This window comes from Trachemys scripta, chromosome 14 (genome assembly GCF_013100865.1).
Source record: "Trachemys scripta elegans isolate TJP31775 chromosome 14, CAS_Tse_1.0, whole genome shotgun sequence".
Classification (NCBI taxonomy): domain Eukaryota; kingdom Metazoa; phylum Chordata; order Testudines; family Emydidae; genus Trachemys; species Trachemys scripta.
In genome coordinates this window covers 19,649,391-19,671,063 of record NC_048311.1, presented here as the reverse complement: position 1 = coordinate 19,671,063, position 21,673 = coordinate 19,649,391, and the positions used below count along the sequence as shown (strand labels likewise).

At 46.1% G+C, this 21,673-nt stretch overlaps 1 protein-coding gene across 6 annotated transcripts; it reads left to right on the top strand.

The window, feature by feature from the left end:
* The first annotated feature begins 6 nt into the window (after nt 1–6).
* On the top strand, nt 7–20,716 carry TEN1 (TEN1 subunit of CST complex). Of its 6 annotated transcripts, none has more exons than XM_034790301.1 (5): nt 2,103–2,234; nt 4,316–4,466; nt 12,226–12,410; nt 12,553–12,710; nt 19,676–20,716. In XM_034790301.1, exons 3-5 carry the CDS (start codon nt 12,322–12,324, stop codon nt 19,810–19,812), a joined length of 384 nt encoding a protein of 127 aa, XP_034646192.1. In that variant the 5' UTR covers nt 2,103–2,234; nt 4,316–4,466; nt 12,226–12,321; the 3' UTR covers nt 19,813–20,716. The 6 variants fall into 6 exon arrangements, with proteins under 6 accessions (XP_034646194.1, XP_034646190.1, XP_034646192.1 ...); XM_034790302.1 differs by having other exon boundaries at nt 2,121–2,234; nt 4,335–4,466; XM_034790303.1 differs by lacking the exons at nt 2,103–2,234; nt 4,316–4,466 and adding an exon at nt 7–142.
* Nucleotides 20,717–21,673: the final 957 nt, after the last annotated feature.

The window sequence follows — 21,673 nt, the reverse complement described above, 5'->3', positions numbered from 1 at the left end:
GCCAGCAGCGGCCGGGCAGCTTCGACCCTCGCTCCCAGCCCCGCCCCCTTGCGTGCTACGTGAGAGGGCGGCGACCTGAAGAGAAAGCGATTGGCGCGCGGCTCCGTCACTCACCACGCGCGCATGCGCAAGGGCCTGCTGGGTGAGTGCGTTGTAGCCTAGTGCTAGGCTAGCTCTTTGCAGGGGGCGGGGCCGGGGTTCATTCACTGGTGTGATGAGGAGGCGGGAGCTCAGCCCCAGCAGTTCCTTCAGCCTAGTGCAAGGAGCAAAGGTGGAGTGGGGCTCTGGCCAAGTAGCAGGTTACGCAGGGCTTAATTTGTGCCAGGGCTGGGCCCTGGCTCTGGGTTTGCTGTATCGGTTATGAACATAAAAAACATTGCTTGAGCTCGGGCACTTCTTTCATTACAAATTAAGCACTGGAGTCAGGGCCCACAGCCTAGTAGGTGACAACCCTTCAGGGGAACACTGCGTATCAGGGAGCAGGGCCGGCTCTAGCTTTTTTGCTGACCCAAGCAGCCCCCGAGCCCCCCCGCCGCGCGCCGCGCCGGCGCCCCCCCCGCGCCCCGGCGCCCCCCCCCCCCGCGCCCCGAGCCCCGGGGCCCCCCCCCCCCCGAGCGCCGCGCCACCGGAGCCCACCCCCGCCAAGCGCCGCCGGAACCCCCCTCCAGCGCCGCGCCCGTGCCGCCCCCTTGCTGAGCCCCGCGCAACCGGAGCCCGCCCCCCCAGCGCCACGCCGCTGGAGCGCCCCCCCCCGGAATGCCGTGCCGCGCTCCCCCTGCCGCCCCTTACCAGGTGCCGCCCCAAGCATGTGCTTGGGTGCCTGGTGCCGGCCCTGCAGGGGGAGGTTGAGGCAGCGAGTTATTGTGCTCAGGAGGGGGAAGATCAATGGGTTAAGAAGTTAAAAGGCTGTGTCTTAAAACACAACAAGGGGAAAAAAACAGACCCTAAATCTGATCATCTAGATTTTGAAGGAACTAGCTGCCATAGCAGGAATGGATAGCACTGGCAAATAGACACAAGTGACTTGCACAGCTACATCCTGAGCAGATGCTGGATATTCCTCCAAAAGGCCACTGAGGTTCTTGTGGTTTTGAACTTTGGTATCATTTGCATAATGGGCCATGCAAGTTTGTTGTTGTTGTTGAAATCACAAGGGATGGAACTAAATGCATTGCAACAAGTAACTATTTCAGGGCTCTGTGATGCAATTAGTGCAGTCCAGTGAATTAATTGCAAAGAACAGTGACATTTTAGGGCTCTAGCAGTGCATTCCTGCATCTACTGCACAGCTAAAGTACCGGAGAGCCCATACACACCTTGAGAGGCACAGCAGTAAATCAAAACAGAAACATACATTTGCAGGGCTTTATGAGTTACAGCTCCAGCATCCTATTAAGTGCCCATTTGTTATTTAACATATTGCAAACAGGTCTGGGTGCTATTATGCTAGGCACTGCAATGCTGTTACAAAACAAAATAAACTATGTTGATATAAAGCCTTAAACTGATTTAAGAGTGTTCTCACCAAAAACTGCATCCATTTAACAAAATCGGTTTTCAAACTAAATTAGATAAATGGGCACTCAAACTGAGCATAAACTAGTCCACTGCCAGTAGCATCAGAGCTGGAAATAGAATCCAGGTAGCATTCCCAGTCCCCTCCGCTATCCACCAAAGTGGTACCTCTCCACGAAGATTATTTCACAATTTAATTTTAAAATCAACACAAATAAATATATCTGGTGAAATGGACGAAGTGTAGCCCTTTAGCTTCCTAACACTGTATAGGTACTAAACATAAGTTAGTGGCCTGGATTTCTCTATTTTAGATGCATAGCTAGCCTCCTACCTTCAGAAACTTTGATTGCCCCCTGTCCAATCCACCTGTGTAATACATTTTTCAGAACTATGTGGGAAGGAGTCAATAACTATTAAAGCCTCCGGTTGCAACACATCATTGGCACAAAGCAGAGGGAGTGATTAATGGAGACAGGCATTCTTTTAATAGCTGGGAGAGAACCTGACTATGCACATTCATTCACTGGCATAAGTTCCTCTGCAGGGCTTTGCAGCTACCACCTGCAAAGGAAGACTGGGCTGAGCACTTTCGTCTAATCATGTGACCAGGCATCTGGCCACGTGGGAAAGCAGAGGGAGGAGATTTATTGCAGAGCTCTCTCTGGCTTCCAAGTTCCTGGTGTGTGTGTGTGTAAGCAAATGTCCTAGGGAGAGAGGTAAGGAGCAGCGCATTGTATGACCTCTCCCCAAGCGTCCCAAGAGAATGAGGGAGGGTCACAGAAACCCTAATGGAGGGTGAAAAAACCACAGAGCAGGCCCTAAAGATCCTGAAAGAGAAATCAGAGACCAAAGGGTGGGGAATGGGGGTGCCCAATGCCCCAGCGGTGAGCTAAGGAAACAGACACGTGACACAAAATGTGGGGGAAGCAGCCCGGCCACTGCCAGGTTGCTTGGTGAGTTAAGCTCCCCTTAGCATGAGTGACAGGTTCCTGACTAAGTCCCAGGAAGTAAATAGCTAATTTTCTATAGCACTGAACGTGAGATGGCTCCCAGGTTTTGGGGAGGAGAGACACTGTTCCTGCAGAGTGTCAGAACACAAACCCCTTGATCCCATTATACACCCTCTCCAGGTCCCCTGAACTCTTGCCAGCTATCCTTTCCTCACGGACTTGCCCCCAAACCCTCCAGTTCCCCCTCCTTGTTCTTCCTTCTTTCCCCCTTCATTTTCTCCTCTTTCCATCGCTCACTCTTTTGCTTCCCTCCTCCCCCAGTTAATTGCTGCTGGTTGCCAACTTTCTAATTGCACAAAACTGAACACTCTGGCCCCACACCTGCTCCTTCTCTAAGGCCCTGCCCTCCTCCACTCACTCCAGCCTCCCTCCCTCATTTTCACTGGGCTTTGGGCAGGGAATTGGAGTGCGGGAGGAGGTGAGGGCTCCAGCTGGGGGTGTAGGCTCCAGGGTGGGGCCAGAAATGAGGGGTTCAGAGTGTGGGAGGGGGCTCTGGGCAGGGCAGGGGATTGGGATGTGGGAGGGGGTGTGGGGTTTGGGGTGCAGGAGGGGGTTCTGACCTTGGGCAGGGGATCGGGGTACGGGAAGGGGATCGGGGTGCGGGCTCCAGCCGGCGCTTACCTCAGGGGGCTCCTGGTCGGGGGCACAGTGTGGCTAAGGTAGGCTCCCTGCTTGCTCTGGCGCTCTGCTGCTCCAGGAAGCAGGGCTGGCTCCAGGCACCAGCCCAGCAAGCAGGTGCTTAGGGTGGCCAACGGAGAGGGGTGGTACGTCCGGCTCTTTGGCGGTGGGTCCCTCACTCCCCTGTCGGAGTGAAGGACCTGCCGCCGAATTGCCACCGAAGAATGAAGTGGCGGCCGTGGAGCAGATCGCGATCGCGGCTTTTTTTTTTTCCTTTTTGCTCCTTGGGGCGGCAAAAACCCTGGAGCCAGCCCTGCCAGGAAGTGGCCATCATGTCCCTCCCCTAGGAAGAGGAGCCAGGTGCCTCTGCGCGTTGCGCACTGCCTGCACTTGCAGGTACCGCCCCCACAGCTCCCATTGGCCACAGTTCCCGGCCAATGGGAGCTGTGGAGCCGGCACTGGGCGTGGTGGCAGCATGCAGAGCTTCCCTGATCGCCCCTGTGTGTAGGGGCCAGACATGCCGGCCGCTTCCAGGAGCATGTGGAGGCAGGGCAAGCAGGGAGCCTGTCTTAACCCCGCTGCACCGCTGACCGGACTTTTAATGGCCCGGTCACTGGTGCTAACTGGAGCCGCCAGGGTCCCTCTTCGATTGGGCGTTCTGGTTCAAAACCAGATGCCTGGAAACCCTACTGCTGCTTCCCGCTCTCTATATCAGTTTGTGCTTCTCTGCCAAAATTAGTTAGTGCTGCCCTGTAGCCTTTTCAACGGGCCCTGCTGCTACAATCTTTGCCTCCTCACCAAGGCCTGGCGGGGCTGGGTGGGATGCAAAGACCTTATGTACCCTTCAGGCCTGGGGAGAGGAAGCTGATCAGGAATCTTCTCCCTTCCTCAGGTTCTTGGGGTGGGTGTGCTGGAATCTTTGCTCCCCCTTTCTCCTGGCTATGAGGAGCTTCACTCCTGCTTCCCACTGTCTCCTGGGAAAGGAGCTCCTGTGCACAACAGGCTGGCATACTGTGGGGGCCCTGCCAGGAGAAGGGGAGTGCACCAGTGTGGCATAGAGGGAACTTTGGACATGGGTATATTTTAGTCTCTAAGCAAGAGGTGGTGATGCAGGGTGCTGGGGGTTGGGGGGAAGGTGAGCTAAGAGCATCCCTGATTTATTTTGACAGTGGGCTACTGGTTTTCCAGTTGGCTGATGATGACACCCTTAAATGGCTGGGCCCATTGCACATACGCCGCTGAGGGCATCAGGAAGTGTAGTTTGAAAGGAGAAATGACTACTCCATGTGCTCGGCTGCTGGGATCTAGTGAAGCCAACAAGTGAGCTTCCATTGATTTTGGACTAGGTCTGTGGAGAGAGATCTCCATGTATTAAAGCTCTTAAATGGAGTTAAGGAACCTGACTCCCATATACATATACTGAAGCAGCAGGAAGTTGCTGATCTCACAAGTGTTCCAGCCGTATTTGCCACTTTTTGACAGTCTCTGTCACGGAGGAAAGAAGGTCTTATGGCTGCAGAACAAGACCGAGCGTTAGGACTCCTGTGTTCGGTTTCTAGGATAAAAATAGCTACCACTTATCTGCTGTATAAATATGAGCAGGTCTTTTAACCTCAATTTCCCCATGTGTAAATGGGAGCGGTAAATATGTTTGTCCCTAAAGTGGTGTTGGGAGCTTCTTAATTAATGTTTGCTAAAGACTTTGAGATCCCTTTATGGAAGGCAACATTAGTGTAAAGTATTGTTATAGCTGAGGTGATACAGGCTCCACCTAGGAAGGTGGCATTACAATGGTTCCTGAAACTTTAATATCTATAGTGAACACTACATAGCCTGATCCCAACATGCCAGAGGTGAGAGTAGTAAGGTGAGATTATCCTGTCTGCTACTTCTGAAGCAAGTTTTCTGTAACATGACCGTGAGAGCTACTAAATAATTTCTCAAGGGAAGTGCATGAAAACCCATTTGAAAGTAGGTGGTTCAATACAGTAGTACAGGGGTCGGCAACCTTTCAGAAGTGATGTGCCGATTCTTCATTTATTCACTCTAATTTAAGGTTTCGCGTGCCAGTAATACATTTTAACGTTTTTAGAAGGTCTCTTTCTATAAGTCTGTAATATATAACTAAACTATTGTTGTATGTAAACTAAATAAGGTTTTTAAAATGTCGAAGAAGCTTCATTTAAAATTAAATTAAAATGCAGAGCCCTCTGGACTGGGGGCCAGGACCCGGGCAGTGTGAGTGCCACTGAAAATCAGCTAAACGTGCCATGTTTTTCGCGTGTGCCATAGGTTGCCTACCCCTGCAGTAGTAAATGTACAACAGGGAACAATCTTGTCTTGACCAGGACTCCTTCATTTGTAGAACCTATAGGTCAAATTCAGACTGGGTGTAGGTAGGTCTAACTCCATTTACTTTCTGTTATTACTAAGTTAGAAAATCAGTCAGTATAGCCCTTCAGATTTCGGAATCAAGTTACACAACCACAGTAGAAAACATTGATAATTACTAATTTGGAAAGGTGACTTTGTTTAAATTTTTGACAGTCCCTAAGGATAGGGCGTCACTCATGCCAATTGGTTATCAACTCTAGTGCTGCTAACTCAGAGGAAAAACCATCCACTGCTAGATCACAAAACAAATTTGGTAAGTTACTTACATGCCCAATCACCAAAGTCTTCTTCCCAATAGATCTACATTAGTCAACCCTTTTAGCCTATTTCCCAATGAATTATACCTCTACCCCGATATAACGCAACCTGATATAACACGAATTCGGATATAACGCGGTAAAGCAGGTGGGGGCGGGGCTGCGCACTCTGGTGGATCAAAGCAAGTTCGATATAACGCGGTTTTACCTATAACGCGGTATGATTTTTTGGCTCCCGAGGACAGCGTTATATCTAGGTAGAGGTGTATTTTAGTTGTAGGATGTGACTGACCCTCCTAGTGACCTCAGATAATCGCCTATGTTTGTGACAGTTCAAAAAGCTTCCACGCTTTGTCTTATGTCTGTATACACCTAGAACTTGAAAGGCCGAGTGAAACCATTAACTATGGTAGATATATGCACCGTGTTCTATAATCCCAGTTAACAAAAGTAACTTGTTCAGTTTTAAAACTATTCTGCAACCATCTTGATTGGAACCGGTTACAAAACAGACACCCACACATCTGTGATAATCTTTAAAACACATACACAAGCACATACGCTTTCTTACTAATAGGTACTTAGCTTCAGGATGCGGTCAACTGACTGATTTGGGTCATCACCCAACAGAAAGTCTGTGTGTTACTTGTCAGAGTTCAGGGCAGATGCACCTGTTTTCACTCACTCTCAGGCTTTCAGTTCCCCTGGCCATCACCTCCGATGGGTGGAGACCCACGTCTCGCTGCCTTCTGAACAGGGTATGTCCAAGCTGAACAGTTCCCTGCCTTCACAGTGGTATTCCCAGCAAAGCAAGTCTGCTTAAACAGGCCTGCTTGGGTTCTCTTCAAAGACATTTAACAGGTGTAATGGCTACAGTTATAAGATACCACAGCACTTCCTACGCAAGCTTACTTTATTCTTAAGGTAAAAAGCACTACAGTGAAAACATTAAGACCAATAAAAGAACCCACACACACGCTAATAAGCTTACTAGAGAGCCCCCTGCCACCAGCTGTCTCCAACAAGTGACTAGTGACAACTGGCAAATGAGCCCTTCAGACTCCAAAAGGGTCTCTTGTTTGTCAAGTTCATAACAGCCTCAGCTCAGAACTGGCACATTCATGACATGTTTAGTCCACTTTTTATATAGCTCAGGCATCTTTGATCTCAGGAGCTGGTAAAGTAGCAGACAATTAGCTTCTCTCTCCAGGGTGTAGCTTCTGAAGAATGGATTTGAAGTGGGTCACTTGCATTCCCCTCATTGCCCAGGTATTTCCTAGAAATCCACTTTCTATGCATTGTCCCAAAAAGTCCTTTGACGTTCCTAACATTTACATTAGTCAAGTCCCTAGAAAAGATGCATACAATCCTACAACACCACAATTGCATTTTAAATAATACAATAGACCTAAAAGGTATTCAACTTAATTCAGTAAGGTTTCATTTAATTCAGTAACGTTTAGCTTAATTCCATAAGGTTTGTGCAGGATATTGACAGTCTGTCACGTTACTTATCACCAGATCTTTGCTGATCTGTTAGCTTTCAGCTCAGTTATTGTTCACAACAGGAGTTGACTCTACAAACGCAGGTGAGTGAAGGACAGTTCCTCTCCCCCTCCCCCAATATGCTAATGGGCAACCTGAATGCCTGGAAAATAGGCACTTCTGTCTTTCTATCTGAGATAAGGACTTGATGTCACCAGGAGAGCTTCCATATGGCTGGCCCAGACCTCAGTCTTCTCCCTTCTCAGTGTCCTCAGTTTTCAGGAAGTGATGTGTTGAAGGAGACAGGCCTGTTTTTGCTGGGTGGTCCACCTTGGTTCCTCTTGGAAGTGCTGGCATGGACTAATTGTATGGTGACCCAGCCTTCCGAAGTTTTGAAATATTAACTCAAAGTGAGTGAGTCTCTCTCTCTCACAAGCCAGTCAGGGAACAAGATATGAGCTCTTGCTGCTGGAACTGGAATTTTCCAGTCTCTTTGTGCAACACATCTTGTCAGACCAGCTTGTGTAAGACAAGGTAACCGTAACTATTGGTACAGCCACCGTGGGACATACCTTGAACACTCTCTGCAAGTTGCTTTCCCTTTGGGATGCCTACTTTTGGCCAGTTTTGCAGTTATGCTTGCTCAAATTGCAGTTTCTCCATCAACACTCTGCTAGCGGCTGAAAAGTCCAGTTTAAAGTTCCCATAATTTCCATATTCTTTGATGCTTTTTAAGCTTGTTTTAGCAGTTCATTACACAGGGCAAAGTCACGTCAAGAACTGTGGTTGTCCAGCAGGTCAGAACAGCGTATCCATCTTCCATTTCTGTTCTCCTTGTTTTAACAACAATGGTTGGACCTTAGCATGTATGGCTGAGCCGAGTCTGTGCATTATTTACCAAGCAGTTACATTTTGGATTATTCCATTCAGTGGTCAATGGTCCTTAGCATTATAAACACGCTATTTGACTCATTTCTTTTTATTTACGGCCTTTTTTTAGCACAGGTGTATTTCACTAACTTGATAGCAGAAGCATGCTTGTTTAGCCTTACTGCTTCACTTTATTACTTTAGCTAAAATAAAGCAATAGGAACGCAACCTCTTTCTTTCCCATGAGGCAAATCCTGTTCCTAAAGTTTACAATATTTTGCCCAATGCTGTATTACTTATAGTTGACTTTCTTTGTACTCGAGGACGGCCTGTATCCCCATTTGAAGTTGTATTAGATTCCATCAAGTCCCCCATTTTACAGCTATATGTGGCACATCATATACTATCAGTGTTTGATAGTATACGATTTATTTTCAGTTCATTCATTCACAGGGGAAAGGCGGAAGTCTCTCTAGCTGCACCAGCCGTACACCTTTGTGAAAGGCTGCAGCCACTCTGGGTTTCCGCAGACTATTGGATAAATCTAGCTGTTAGACCTTGGGCTTTTATTCTGTCAGCTCGCTGGTCTGTCTTTACTAAAAGGTTTTAATACTTGCCTGGGTATTAAATAGCAATAACTCAATTTCGGGGCCTTAGTTACTATGTGGGTTTCATAGATTCATAGATTATAGGACTGGAAGGGACCTCGAGAGGTCATCGAGTCCAGTCCCCTGCCCGCATGGCAGGACCAAATACTGTCTAGACCATCCCTGATAGAAATTTATCTAACCTACTCTTAAATATCTCCAGAGACGGAGATTCCACAACCTCCCTAGGCAATTTGTTCCAGTGTTTAACCACCCTGACAGTTAGGAACTTTTTCCTAATGTCCAACCTAGACCTCCCTTGCTGCAGTTTAAACCCATTGTTTCTGGTTCTATCCTTAGAGGCTAAGGTGAACAAGTTCTCTCCCTCCTCCTTATGACACCCTTTTAGATACCTGAAAACTGCTATCATGTCCCCTCTCAGTCTTCTCTTTTCCAAACTAAACAAACCCAGTTCTTTCAGCCTTCCTTCATAGGTCATGTTCTCAAGACCTTTAATCATTCTTGTTGCTCTTCTCTGGACCCTTTCCAATTTCTCCACATCTTTCTTGAAATGCGGCGCCCAGAACTGGACACAATACTCCAGCTGAGGCCTAACCAGAGCAGAGTAGAGCGGAAGAATGACTTCTCGTGTCTTGCTCACAACAGACCTGTTAATGCATCCCAGAATCATGTTTGCTTTTTTTGCAACCGCATCACACTGTTGACTCATATTTAGCTTGCGGTCCACTATAACCCCTAGATCCCTTTCTGCCGTACTCCTTCCTAGACAGTCTTTTCCCATTCTGTATGTGTGAAATTGATTTTTCCTTCCTAAGTGGAGCACTTTGCATTTGTCTTTGTTAAACTTCATCCTGTTTAACTCAGACCATTTCTCCAATTTGTCCAGATCATTTTGAATTATGACCCTGTCCTCCAAAGTAGTTGCAATCCCTCCCAGTTTGGTATCATCCGCAAACTTAATAAGCGTACTTTCTATGCCAATATCTAAGTCGTTGATGAAGATATTGAACAGAGCCGGTCCCAAAACAGACCCCTGCGGTACCCCACTCGTTACGCCTTTCCAGCAGGATTGGGAACCATTAATAACAACTCTCTGAGTACGGTTATCCAGCCAGTTATGCACCCACCTTATAGTAGCCCCATCTAATTTGTATTTGCCTAGTTTATCGATAAGAATATCATGCGAGACCGTATCAAATGCCTTACTAAAGTCTAGGTATACCACATCCACCGCTTCACCCTTATCCACAAGGCTCGTTATCCTATCAAAGAAAGCTATCAGATTGGTTTGACATGATTTGTTCTTCACAAATCCATGCTGGCTATTCCCTATCACCTTACCACCTTCCAAGTGTTGGCAGATGATTTCCTTAATTACTTGCTCCATTATCTTCCCTGGCACAGAAGTTAAACTAACTGGTCTGTAGTTACCTGGGTTGTTTTTATTTCCCTTTTTATAGATGGGCACTATATTTGCCCTTTTCCAGTCTTCTGGAATCTCTCCCGTCTCCCATGACTTTCCAAAGATAATAGCTAGAGGCTCAGATACCTCCTCTATTAGCTCCTTGAGTATTCTAGGATGCATTTCATCAGGCCCGGGTGACTTGCAGGCATCTAACTTTTCTAAGTGATTTTTAACTTGTTCTTTTTTTATTTTATCCGCTAAACCTACCCCCTTCCCATTAGTATTCACTATGTTAGGCATTCCTTCAGACTTCTTGGTGAAGACCGAAACAAAGAAGTCATTAAGCATCTCTGCCATTTCCAAGTTTCCTGTTACTGTTTCTCCCTCTTCACTAAGCAGTGGGCCTACCCTGTCTTTGGTCTTCCTCTTGCTTCTAATGTATTGATAAAAAGTCTTCTTGTTTCCTTTTATTCCCGTAGCTAGTTTGAGCTCATTTTGTGCCTTTGCCTTTCTAATCTTGCCCCTGCATTCCTGTGTTGTTTGCCTATATTCATCCTTTGTAATCTGTCCTAGTTTCCATTTTTTATATGACTCCTTTTTATTTTTTAGATCGTGCAAGATCTCGTGGTTAAGCCAAGGTGGTCTTTTGCCACATTTTCTATCTTTCCTAACCAGCGGAATAGCTTGCTTTTGGGCCCTTAATAGTGTCCCTTTGAAAAACTGCCAACTCTCCTCAGTTGTTTTTCCCCTCAGTCTTGATTCCCATGGGACCTTACCTATCAGCTCTCTGAGCTTCCCAAAATCTGCCTTCCTGAAATCCATTGTCTCTATTTTGCTGTTCTCCCTTCTACCCTTCCTTAGAATTGCAAACTCTATGATTTCATGATCACTTTCACCCAGGCTGCCTTCTACTTTCACATTCTCAACGAGTTCCTCCCTATTTGTTAAAATCAAGTCTAGAACAGCTTCCCCCCTAGTAGCTTTTTCAACCTTCTGAAATAAAAAGTTGTCTCCAATGCAGTCCAAGAATTTGTTGGATAGTCTGTTCCCCGCTGTGTTATTTTCCCAACATGTATCCGGATAGTTGAAGTCCCCCATCACCACCAAATCTTGGGCTTTGGATGATTTTGTTAGTTGCTTGAAAAAAGCCTCATCCACTTCTTCCACCTGGTTAGGTGGCCTGTAGTAGACGCCTAGCATGACATCTCCCTTGTTTTTTGCCCCTTTAAGCCTAACCCAGAGACTCTCAACACTTCCGTCTCCTATGTCCATCTCTACCTCAGTCCAAGTGTGTACATTTTTAATATACAAGGCAACACCTCCTCCCTTTTTCCCCCTGTCTATCCTTCCTGAGCAAGCTGTACCCATCCACACCAACATTCCAATCATGTGTATTATCCCACCAAGTTTCAGTGATGCCAACAATGTCATAGTTGTATTTATTTATTAGCACTTCCAGTTCTTCCTGGTACACACACTACCACAATCACCTCTGTATAGGATCTTCAGGACCCCAGGAATATTCGGAGAGGCATTGTAATCTAGCGGCTTGATCACAGGGCCGGGAGCAAGATAGGGTGACCAGATGTTCCGATAAAATCGGGACCGTCCCAATATTTAGGCGTTGTCCCGTGTCCCGACTGATGTTAGGTCAGGACGCAATTTGTCCCGATATTTCGCGATACTCTTTTTTTTTTTTTTTGCTCCACCGGTGGCACTCCACTTTTTTTTTTTCTCTGCCAGCGACCCCTCCTCCCCCCGCCTCTCCTCCCCCAATGTGTCCCGATATTTTCTGGTCACCCTAGAGCAAGAAGCTCCCAAGTCCTTTAATCCCAGCTTTTTTGCTGACCCACTGTGGGGCAAATCTTATTCTCTCTGCGCTTCAATTTACCCCCCTCTCGTGAAATGGGGTAAGTATGTTCCTGTTTCAGAGCAGTTGTGAGAATTAAAGTTGGTGTAGCACTTTGAAGATAGTACTTGGTGATTATTGTTAAACCTCTCAATCAAGAGAAAATATCTTTATACATAAGGCCTTAATGCATCCATTGGGTTTTTTGTAGGTACATTTTGGGGCCTATGAAGGTTGACTAACATCCCTTTAAATACCTGCCCAGAATTTTGTCTGCTTGTGGAACCTGCAGCAGCAGCTCTGCAAGATGCTGCCCAGTCCTGGTGTTTATTATTTTCCTTGGGAGATTAACTGTGGATCAGTCGCAGATGGGGAGACCCTGCGAACGTTTGGCAGGTGAGAACAGCTTTTTTCAGGCCAACGCTACTTTCAACAGTGTCTCTGTCGCGTCTGTAGTTCCTTTTTTTCTTCCTTGCGTCCTCTCAACTCACTTTTTAGGGTCCCTGCTGCTGAGTTCACTGAATCGATTGTGTTTCAGGTTACACTGTTATGACATGGTCCAGTCTGAAGCCATCCTGACAGCCCTGCGCAGTTCAGTCCAGCACCAGGTCTGTGTTTGCACCAAATTTGTGGAACCGTTCCAAGCCCAGCTTGGATCCCTATATGTGGCTCTGGGAGAGATTGAGCAGAGGGATGGTAAGTGCTTCTTTGTTTTCTCCTTACATGAAAGGAGGAGCTGTCTGTTCATCTGAGGAAAGGAAAAAACCATGCACTGGCTAGGCCTCTTGTGACGGGTTGGATCACAGAAACCCCCTTGGGAGCTGCCACCAGATGTGCAAAGACTACCCCTGCGTCTGTTTTCCCTGCCAGCTCAGGACTCCAGCACCCTGTCTTGCTGAGCCAGACACTCCTGTCTGGCTCCAGACGCAGACCCAGGGTCTGAATCACTTGTCCCAAAGCTGCAAGTTTACCTGAAAACAGCTCGCAGTAGTGCGCTTGTCTTTAGCACTCAGATGCCCAACTCCCAATGGGGTCTAAACCCAAATAAATCCGTTTTGCCCTGCATAAAGCTTATGCAGGGCAAACTCATAAATTGTTCGCCCTCTATAACACTGATAGAGAGATATGCACAGTTGTTTGCTCCCCCAGGTATTAATACATACTCTGAGTAAATTACTAAATAAAAGGTGATTTTATTAAATACAGACAGTAGGATTTAAGTGGTTCAAAGTAGTAACAGACAGAACAAAGTAAGTCACCAAGCAAAATAAAATAAAATGCGCAAATCTATGCCTAATCAAACTAAATACAGATAATCTCACCCTCAGAGATGTTTCAGTAAGTTTTTCTCAGACTGGACACCTTCCAGGCCTGGGCACAATTCTTTCCCCTGGTGCAGCTCTTGTTGCAGCTCAGGTGATAGCTAGGGGATTCTTCATGATGGCTTCTCTCCTCTCTCTCCTCTCTTCCCCCCTTTATATATCTTTTGCATAAGGCGGGAACTCTTTGTCTCTCTGGGTTTCCACCCCCCCTCACTGGAAAAGCACCAGGTTAAAGATGGATTCCAGTTCAGGTGACATGATCACATGTCACTGCAAGACTTCATTACTCACTTGCCAGCACACACACATACAGGAAGACTCACAGGTAAATACAGCCATCTGCAGACAATGGGAGTCATCAAGATTCCAAACCATCATTAATGGTCCACACTTTACACAATTACAATAGGCCCTCAGAGTTACATTTTATATTTCTAGTTTTAGATACAAGAGTGGTACATTTATACAAATCAGATGATCACACTCAGTAGATTATAAGCTTTGTAATGATACCTTACAAGAGACCTTTTGCATGAAGCATATCCCAGTTACGTTACATTCACTTATTACCGTATTTTCTCTAAAACCAGCTTAGTTACATTATATTGACTTATTATCAAGTTTTTATAAAACCATATAGACTGCACAACGTCACACCTCTGTCCTCCTTTGCTCTCCCTCTCCACCCAAAGCAACTGTTCTGTTAGGTGAAGAAAATCATTCAAACTCACTCTGAGACACAGCATGTTTTATGGTTAGAGCAGGTTCTATTTCCAACTCTGCCACTGACTTCCTGTGTGACCTTGGGCAAATCACTCCTCTGCCCCATGCCTCAGTTTCCCCATGTATAATATCCGTATCCACCTTCATAAAGTACTTTGAGATTGGCACATGAAAGGCACTAGAGAAATGCCAAATATTACTATTTTTGTGGCTATGATAAAGGACCTTTCCTCTCTAAAGATAGCCTTATCTCGAAACGCTGCGATCGCTGTTCTTTGATATCACTATGCAGTTAATCAGTTGGTTACGGGGAAACTGGTGTTCTCGGCGGAGGCTTGGGACGGCCTAGTGCAGCTCAGCGTGTTTGTGTTTCAAAGTCTTAGGAAGTGGCAACATTAGAAGACACGTTTGATCATAGAATAATATCATTTCGCTCATTTAAAGCATAGATGTTAAAACCAAGAAGTGTATTTTAAAATGAATGTTTTAGCTGAAATGAATTGCACTGAACCCATGTTATAGGGAGGAAGGTTGGTTTTAAAGTACGGGACTGAGAGTCAGGAGATCTGGGTTCTATTCCTGACTCTGCCATTGACTCACTGACACCTTGGGAAAGTCACGCCCCTGTCCTGTGCCCCAGTTTCCCCACCTGTAAAATGAGGAGGGTAATTATTAGGCTAACAGTGTTGCTGTGAGGACTGATTAGCCTATAAAGTGCTTGGAGATCCTCTGAGGGAAGGTGCCACAGAGACAAATTAATATTTTCTATCCTAGTCATTTGGGATTAGCATAGCTCCACAAACGGGACCCGATGCTTGTGAGTTGAGCAGCTGACACAGTGAGCAAAGTGCAAGTTCCACACAGCTAACGCAGCAGGGATGTGTGTCTGCACATGTACCGTTGGAAATTATGGAGAATCCCCTCCCCCCCCCACCCGAACCTTTCTATCCCAACCCTAAATTTTCCATAACTCTCCAGCCTGTAATTGCCTTTCCTTGTCTGTATTTTGTAATTTGCAAACACATTTAACTCACTACATTGCAACCTGCTGTTTACCTTGAGCCACAGCTTAGAAATCTTTGCGTCTCTTCTCCTTCCCTCAGAACATCACAAATACATCCCCACTCTGAGGCATGGTATGTGAGGCGTGAAAGCAGTCCGACAAGCTCGGTGATGAAGGGCGCCAGATCCAATTTGTTATGGTGCTCTGAGGATCATTTTATTTGCATTATAAGACGTAGAAAGCAAATGTTGGCTTGGCTGTACGCCAAGTGAAGCTGAGTGGCTTTGTCCCAGGCAACACCTTGTAATAATAATCATCAGTGAGTGGAATTCTTCTTAATTAGTTTGAGACTTATTACATACATGATTTGTAACACCATGCCTTTCTGGATTGCCTTCCAGCTGACTGTCTCCAAGCACAGTCTAAACACAAATGATTTCAGTCTCACAGCACCACAGGGAATTGTTCCCATTTTGCAGGTGAGGCAATGAAACAGGATAAGACCAGAAAGTCCCACAGCTAGTCAGCGACAGGGCTAGTTTCAGAACCCAGGACTCCTGGCCTGCCACAGCTCCTGCTCTATGGAACAATCTCCCCATAACTCTTTGCTTCGGTCGCTNTTTTTTTTTTTTTTTGCTCCACCGGTGGCACTCCACTTTTTTTTTTTCTCTGCCAGCGACCCCTCCTCCCCCCGCCTCTCCTCCCCCAATGTGTCCCGATATTTTCTGGTCACCCTAGAGCAAGAAGCTCCCAAGTCCTTTAATCCCAGCTTTTTTGCTGACCCACTGTGGGGCAAATCTTATTCTCTCTGCGCTTCAATTTACCCCCCTCTCGTGAAATGGGGTAAGTATGTTCCTGTTTCAGAGCAGTTGTGAGAATTAAAGTTGGTGTAGCACTTTGAAGATAGTACTTGGTGATTATTGTTAAACCTCTCAATCAAGAGAAAATATCTTTATACATAAGGCCTTAATGCATCCATTGGGTTTTTTGTAGGTACATTTTGGGGCCTATGAAGGTTGACTAACATCCCTTTAAATACCTGCCCAGAATTTTGTCTGCTTGTGGAACCTGCAGCAGCAGCTCTGCAAGATGCTGCCCAGTCCTGGTGTTTATTATTTTCCTTGGGAGATTAACTGTGGATCAGTCGCAGATGGGGAGACCCTGCGAACGTTTGGCAGGTGAGAACAGCTTTTTTCAGGCCAACGCTACTTTCAACAGTGTCTCTGTGGCGTCTGTAGTTCCTTTTTTTCTTCCTTGCGTCCTCTCAACTCACTTTTTAGGGTCCCTGCTGCTGAGTTCACTGAATCGATTGTGTTTCAGGTTACACTGTTATGACATGGTCCAGTCTGAAGCCATCCTGACAGCCCTGCGCAGTTCAGTCCAGCACCAGGTCTGTGTTTGCACCAAATTTGTGGAACCGTTCCAAGCCCAGCTTGGATCCCTATATGTGGCTCTGGGAGAGATTGAGCAGAGGGATGGTAAGTGCTTCTTTGTTTTCTCCTTACATGAAAGGAGGAGCTGTCTGTTCATCTGAGGAAAGGAAAAAACCATGCACTGGCTAGGCCTCTTGTGACGGGTTGGATCACAGAAACCCCCTTGGGAGCTGCCACCAGATGTGCAAAGACTACCCCTGCGTCTGTTTTCCCTGCCAGCTCAGGACTCCAGCACCCTGTCTTGCTGAGCCAGACACTCCTGTCTGGCTCCAGACGCAGACCCAGGGTCTGAATCACTTGTCCCAAAGCTGCAAGTTTACCTGAAAACAGCTCGCAGTAGTGCGCTTGTCTTTAGCACTCAGATGCCCAACTCCCAATGGGGTCTAAACCCAAATAAATCCGTTTTGCCCTGCATAAAGCTTATGCAGGGCAAACTCATAAATTGTTCGCCCTCTATAACACTGATAGAGAGATATGCACAGTTGTTTGCTCCCCCAGGTATTAATACATACTCTGAGTAAATTACTAAATAAAAGGTGATTTTATTAAATACAGACAGTAGGATTTAAGTGGTTCAAAGTAGTAACAGACAGAACAAAGTAAGTCACCAAGCAAAATAAAATAAAATGCGCAAATCTATGCCTAATCAAACTAAATACAGATAATCTCACCCTCAGAGATGTTTCAGTAAGTTTTTCTCAGACTGGACACCTTCCAGGCCTGGGCACAATTCTTTCCCCTGGTGCAGCTCTTGTTGCAGCTCAGGTGATAGCTAGGGGATTCTTCATGATGGCTTCTCTCCTCTCTCTCCTCTCTTCCCCCCTTTATATATCTTTTGCATAAGGCGGGAACTCTTTGTCTCTCTGGGTTTCCACCCCCCCTCACTGGAAAAGCACCAGGTTAAAGATGGATTCCAGTTCAGGTGACATGATCACATGTCACTGCAAGACTTCATTACTCACTTGCCAGCACACACACATACAGGAAGACTCACAGGTAAATACAGCCATCTGCAGACAATGGGAGTCATCAAGATTCCAAACCATCATTAATGGTCCACACTTTACACAATTACAATAGGCCCTCAGAGTTACATTTTATATTTCTAGTTTTAGATACAAGAGTGGTACATTTATACAAATCAGATGATCACACTCAGTAGATTATAAGCTTTGTAATGATACCTTACAAGAGACCTTTTGCATGAAGCATATCCCAGTTACGTTACATTCACTTATTACCGTATTTTCTCTAAAACCAGCTTAGTTACATTATATTGACTTATTATCAAGTTTTTATAAAACCATATAGACTGCACAACGTCACACCTCTGTCCTCCTTTGCTCTCCCTCTCCACCCAAAGCAACTGTTCTGTTAGGTGAAGAAAATCATTCAAACTCACTCTGAGACACAGCATGTTTTATGGTTAGAGCAGGTTCTATTTCCAACTCTGCCACTGACTTCCTGTGTGACCTTGGGCAAATCACTCCTCTGCCCCATGCCTCAGTTTCCCCATGTATAATATCCGTATCCACCTTCATAAAGTACTTTGAGATTGGCACATGAAAGGCACTAGAGAAATGCCAAATATTACTATTTTTGTGGCTATGATAAAGGACCTTTCCTCTCTAAAGATAGCCTTATCTCGAAACGCTGCGATCGCTGTTCTTTGATATCACTATGCAGTTAATCAGTTGGTTACGGGGAAACTGGTGTTCTCGGCGGAGGCTTGGGACGGCCTAGTGCAGCTCAGCGTGTTTGTGTTTCAAAGTCTTAGGAAGTGGCAACATTAGAAGACACGTTTGATCATAGAATAATATCATTTCGCTCATTTAAAGCATAGATGTTAAAACCAAGAAGTGTATTTTAAAATGAATGTTTTAGCTGAAATGAATTGCACTGAACCCATGTTATAGGGAGGAAGGTTGGTTTTAAAGTACGGGACTGAGAGTCAGGAGATCTGGGTTCTATTCCTGACTCTGCCATTGACTCACTGACACCTTGGGAAAGTCACGCCCCTGTCCTGTGCCCCAGTTTCCCCACCTGTAAAATGAGGAGGGTAATTATTAGGCTAACAGTGTTGCTGTGAGGACTGATTAGCCTATAAAGTGCTTGGAGATCCTCTGAGGGAAGGTGCCACAGAGACAAATTAATATTTTCTATCCTAGTCATTTGGGATTAGCATAGCTCCACAAACGGGACCCGATGCTTGTGAGTTGAGCAGCTGACACAGTGAGCAAAGTGCAAGTTCCACACAGCTAACGCAGCAGGGATGTGTGTCTGCACATGTACCGTTGGAAATTATGGAGAATCCCCTCCCCCCCCACCCGAACCTTTCTATCCCAACCCTAAATTTTCCATAACTCTCCAGCCTGTAATTGCCTTTCCTTGTCTGTATTTTGTAATTTGCAAACACATTTAACTCACTACATTGCAACCTGCTGTTTACCTTGAGCCACAGCTTAGAAATCTTTGCGTCTCTTCTCCTTCCCTCAGAACATCACAAATACATCCCCACTCTGAGGCATGGTATGTGAGGCGTGAAAGCAGTCCGACAAGCTCGGTGATGAAGGGCGCCAGATCCAATTTGTTATGGTGCTCTGAGGATCATTTTATTTGCATTATAAGACGTAGAAAGCAAATGTTGGCTTGGCCGTACGCCAAGTGAAGCTGAGTGGCTTTGTCCGAGGCAACACCTTGTAATAATAATCATCAGTGAGTGGAATTCTTCTTAATTAGTTTGAGACTTATTACATACATGATTTGTAACACCATGCCTTTCTGGATTGCCTTCCAACTGACTGTCTCCAAGCACAGTCTAAACACAAATGATTTCAGTCTCACAGCACCACAGGGAATTGTTCCCATTTTGCAGGTGAGGCAATGAAACAGGATAAGACCAGAAAGTCCCACAGCTAGTCAGCGACAGGGCTAGTTTCAGAACCCAGGACTCCTGACCTGCCACAGCTCCTGCTCTATGGAACAATCTCCCCATAACTCTTTGCTTCGGTCGCTCGCTGCCTATTTTTAAAGTTCAGCTCAGCCCCTTATTTTCTCCTGCCTCTCTCTCAATTTCTCTTTCAAGTCCTAGTCTGTAACAGTGGGGGTTCGGTCTGTGCAAAAGATGCTACGTAACCGTTCTCCTCTCGAGAAGCCGCATTCAGTATTTTATATTTGCAGGTGAGGGGCCTGTGCTGAAGGCTCGGGTGCTGACGTGCGTGGAAGGGACGAATCTGCCCTTGCTGGAGCAGGCAATACAGGAGCAGCGGCAATATTTCCGAGAGAGACAGGGGCAGGTGGAGAGCAGTGCCTCCTAGCCTTGCTGGAGGAAGGTGTTGTTGGACTGAGTCCAGGTCTCAAATGCATCACCTGCCTTCCGTCCTTCTCTGCATCCCGCTGCTCTTTTGCTGTTTTGGCACCATGAGCCCCAATCCGGTTCCGAGGTTGCTGCCCCTTTCCACAGTGTTTCAGGTTTTGGATGTCCTCCGAACATGCATTTGCCTTAGGTGTTTTCAGGGGCTCATTTTTATCCCTCTTTTCTGTCCCGTCACATCAATGGGATGAACTGAGTGCCTGTGAAAGTCGGGGATACCAGGGGTTTAAGCTGGTTCACCCTCACACTTCTGTCAATAAGCTTCAGACCTAATCTGAAATACCCTCCACTATTCCAGTCATGGGCCCCATGCAGCTCTGCCAGTGCACCTCAGTCCTGACCCTTACAAACTCCCACCGTTCCAGTGCTCAAACCTGTCTGGAAAAGAGATTGGGAAGCATGCAGAATTGAATGGCAACTTCAAGCAAATCTGCCCAGAGGACAAGACCAAATCCTCATCACACAAGAGCTGAGTCAGGATTTGAACCCAGGTCTCTAGAAACAAGAAAATAATGCACCAATTTATTAACTAGCTGGTGCATCTTTGCAGTTAAAGTCAATATCTCAGACTGAGACGAGCGTGGACAGTGTCTGTTGGCGTCAGTGGGAGTTGGGTGGGTGCGTGCGTTTGAGGAAGGAATTTGACCCAATGAATTCTGAAATATAAAATTGTGGTGCCCCGCAGACGGAGGTTAGTCATTTGTTTCCCTCCTTTCCAGGACGAGAGTAGGAGAGAGTCTGATCCTGGGGGTGCTTTCCTTTAAGAAAACCTAAATTGTCTCTGTTTTATTATTGTACTGAACGTGTTCTTTGACTGAAATGGTCATAAATAAAGGAGATGAAAAGAGCATGCAGCCTGCTTCTGTTAGTGATTAAAAACTGCATTCATGTTAAGGGGCCTGAATTCATCCCTGCTGTAACTCTGCTGAAGACACAAGGAACTGAGTCGGGGGGGTGTTCTTTAATAATGGGTCTCTTTCAAGGGTACCTGGCTTTGGAAGAGCTCCGGGAGGAGGACATGAGACTACATCAAGGCTAGTCTACCTTCAGAACACACTACAAGACCTATCTGTTTACCAAAGCCATGCTGCTGTAAATGAAGACAAATATTAACGTGGAGTGGGGAAAGAGAATGTCTGTGGGAGGGGAATAAAACAAACAAACTCAACTGCTCTAGAAAACCTCCCAAGGAGAGGTGGGGAGCAGCATTCACTGTGATGTCCAACTGGACAACACTTTGCACTTCAGTTACTTGTTTGGCTTGTTGATTCTATGGTGACATACAATAAAAGAAACTCTAGCTAGAGAATTCCCAATATGGAAGCCGGAGGGAGCTAGGTGTATATTAGGTTCCACATTACCTGGTGCCTGAAACCAAGACCTGAGACTTGCCTATCATTTATACAGCTCACTATCTTGTTTGATTAGGTTGCACTGTATGTTTATTCACACAGTTATTAAGCCTTGTCTTCTTGTGCTCTGGGCTCACTGTAAAACCTGAGATGGAGTCTTGAGAGGTAGTTTGGTTCTCCCAAAGGCCTGGACTAGAGCACACGGACATTACAACTTACTAGTAACATTCAGATACAATTATTTTGTGGGTGGCCTGAACCATTTTAATTTGGGCTATTAGTTTTTAAGCTACTAGCCCAGCTGTGGAACAACAGGACATTTTAGGTCATTATTCGTACAGCCATGCCAAAGATCTGTGCAGTCAGTGGACCCATGTATGCCCTGCCATTCCACATCGTCAGAGGGCATGGGAGAGAGTCGCCAAGGAAGAGAACCGTGACTAATACAGTAAA

Coding starts and splice junctions, on each gene's coding strand:
- TEN1 (XM_034790303.1), top strand. CDS start 12,322: ATGCTGCCCAGTCCTGGTGTTTATTATTTTCCTTGGGAGATTAACTGT. Junction 12,411..12,552: donor ACCCTGCGAACGTTTGGCAG/GTGAGAACAGCT, acceptor ATTGTGTTTCAG/GTTACACTGTTATGACATGG. Junction 12,711..19,675: donor AGAGATTGAGCAGAGGGATG/GTAAGTGCTTCT, acceptor TTATATTTGCAG/GTGAGGGGCCTGTGCTGAAG.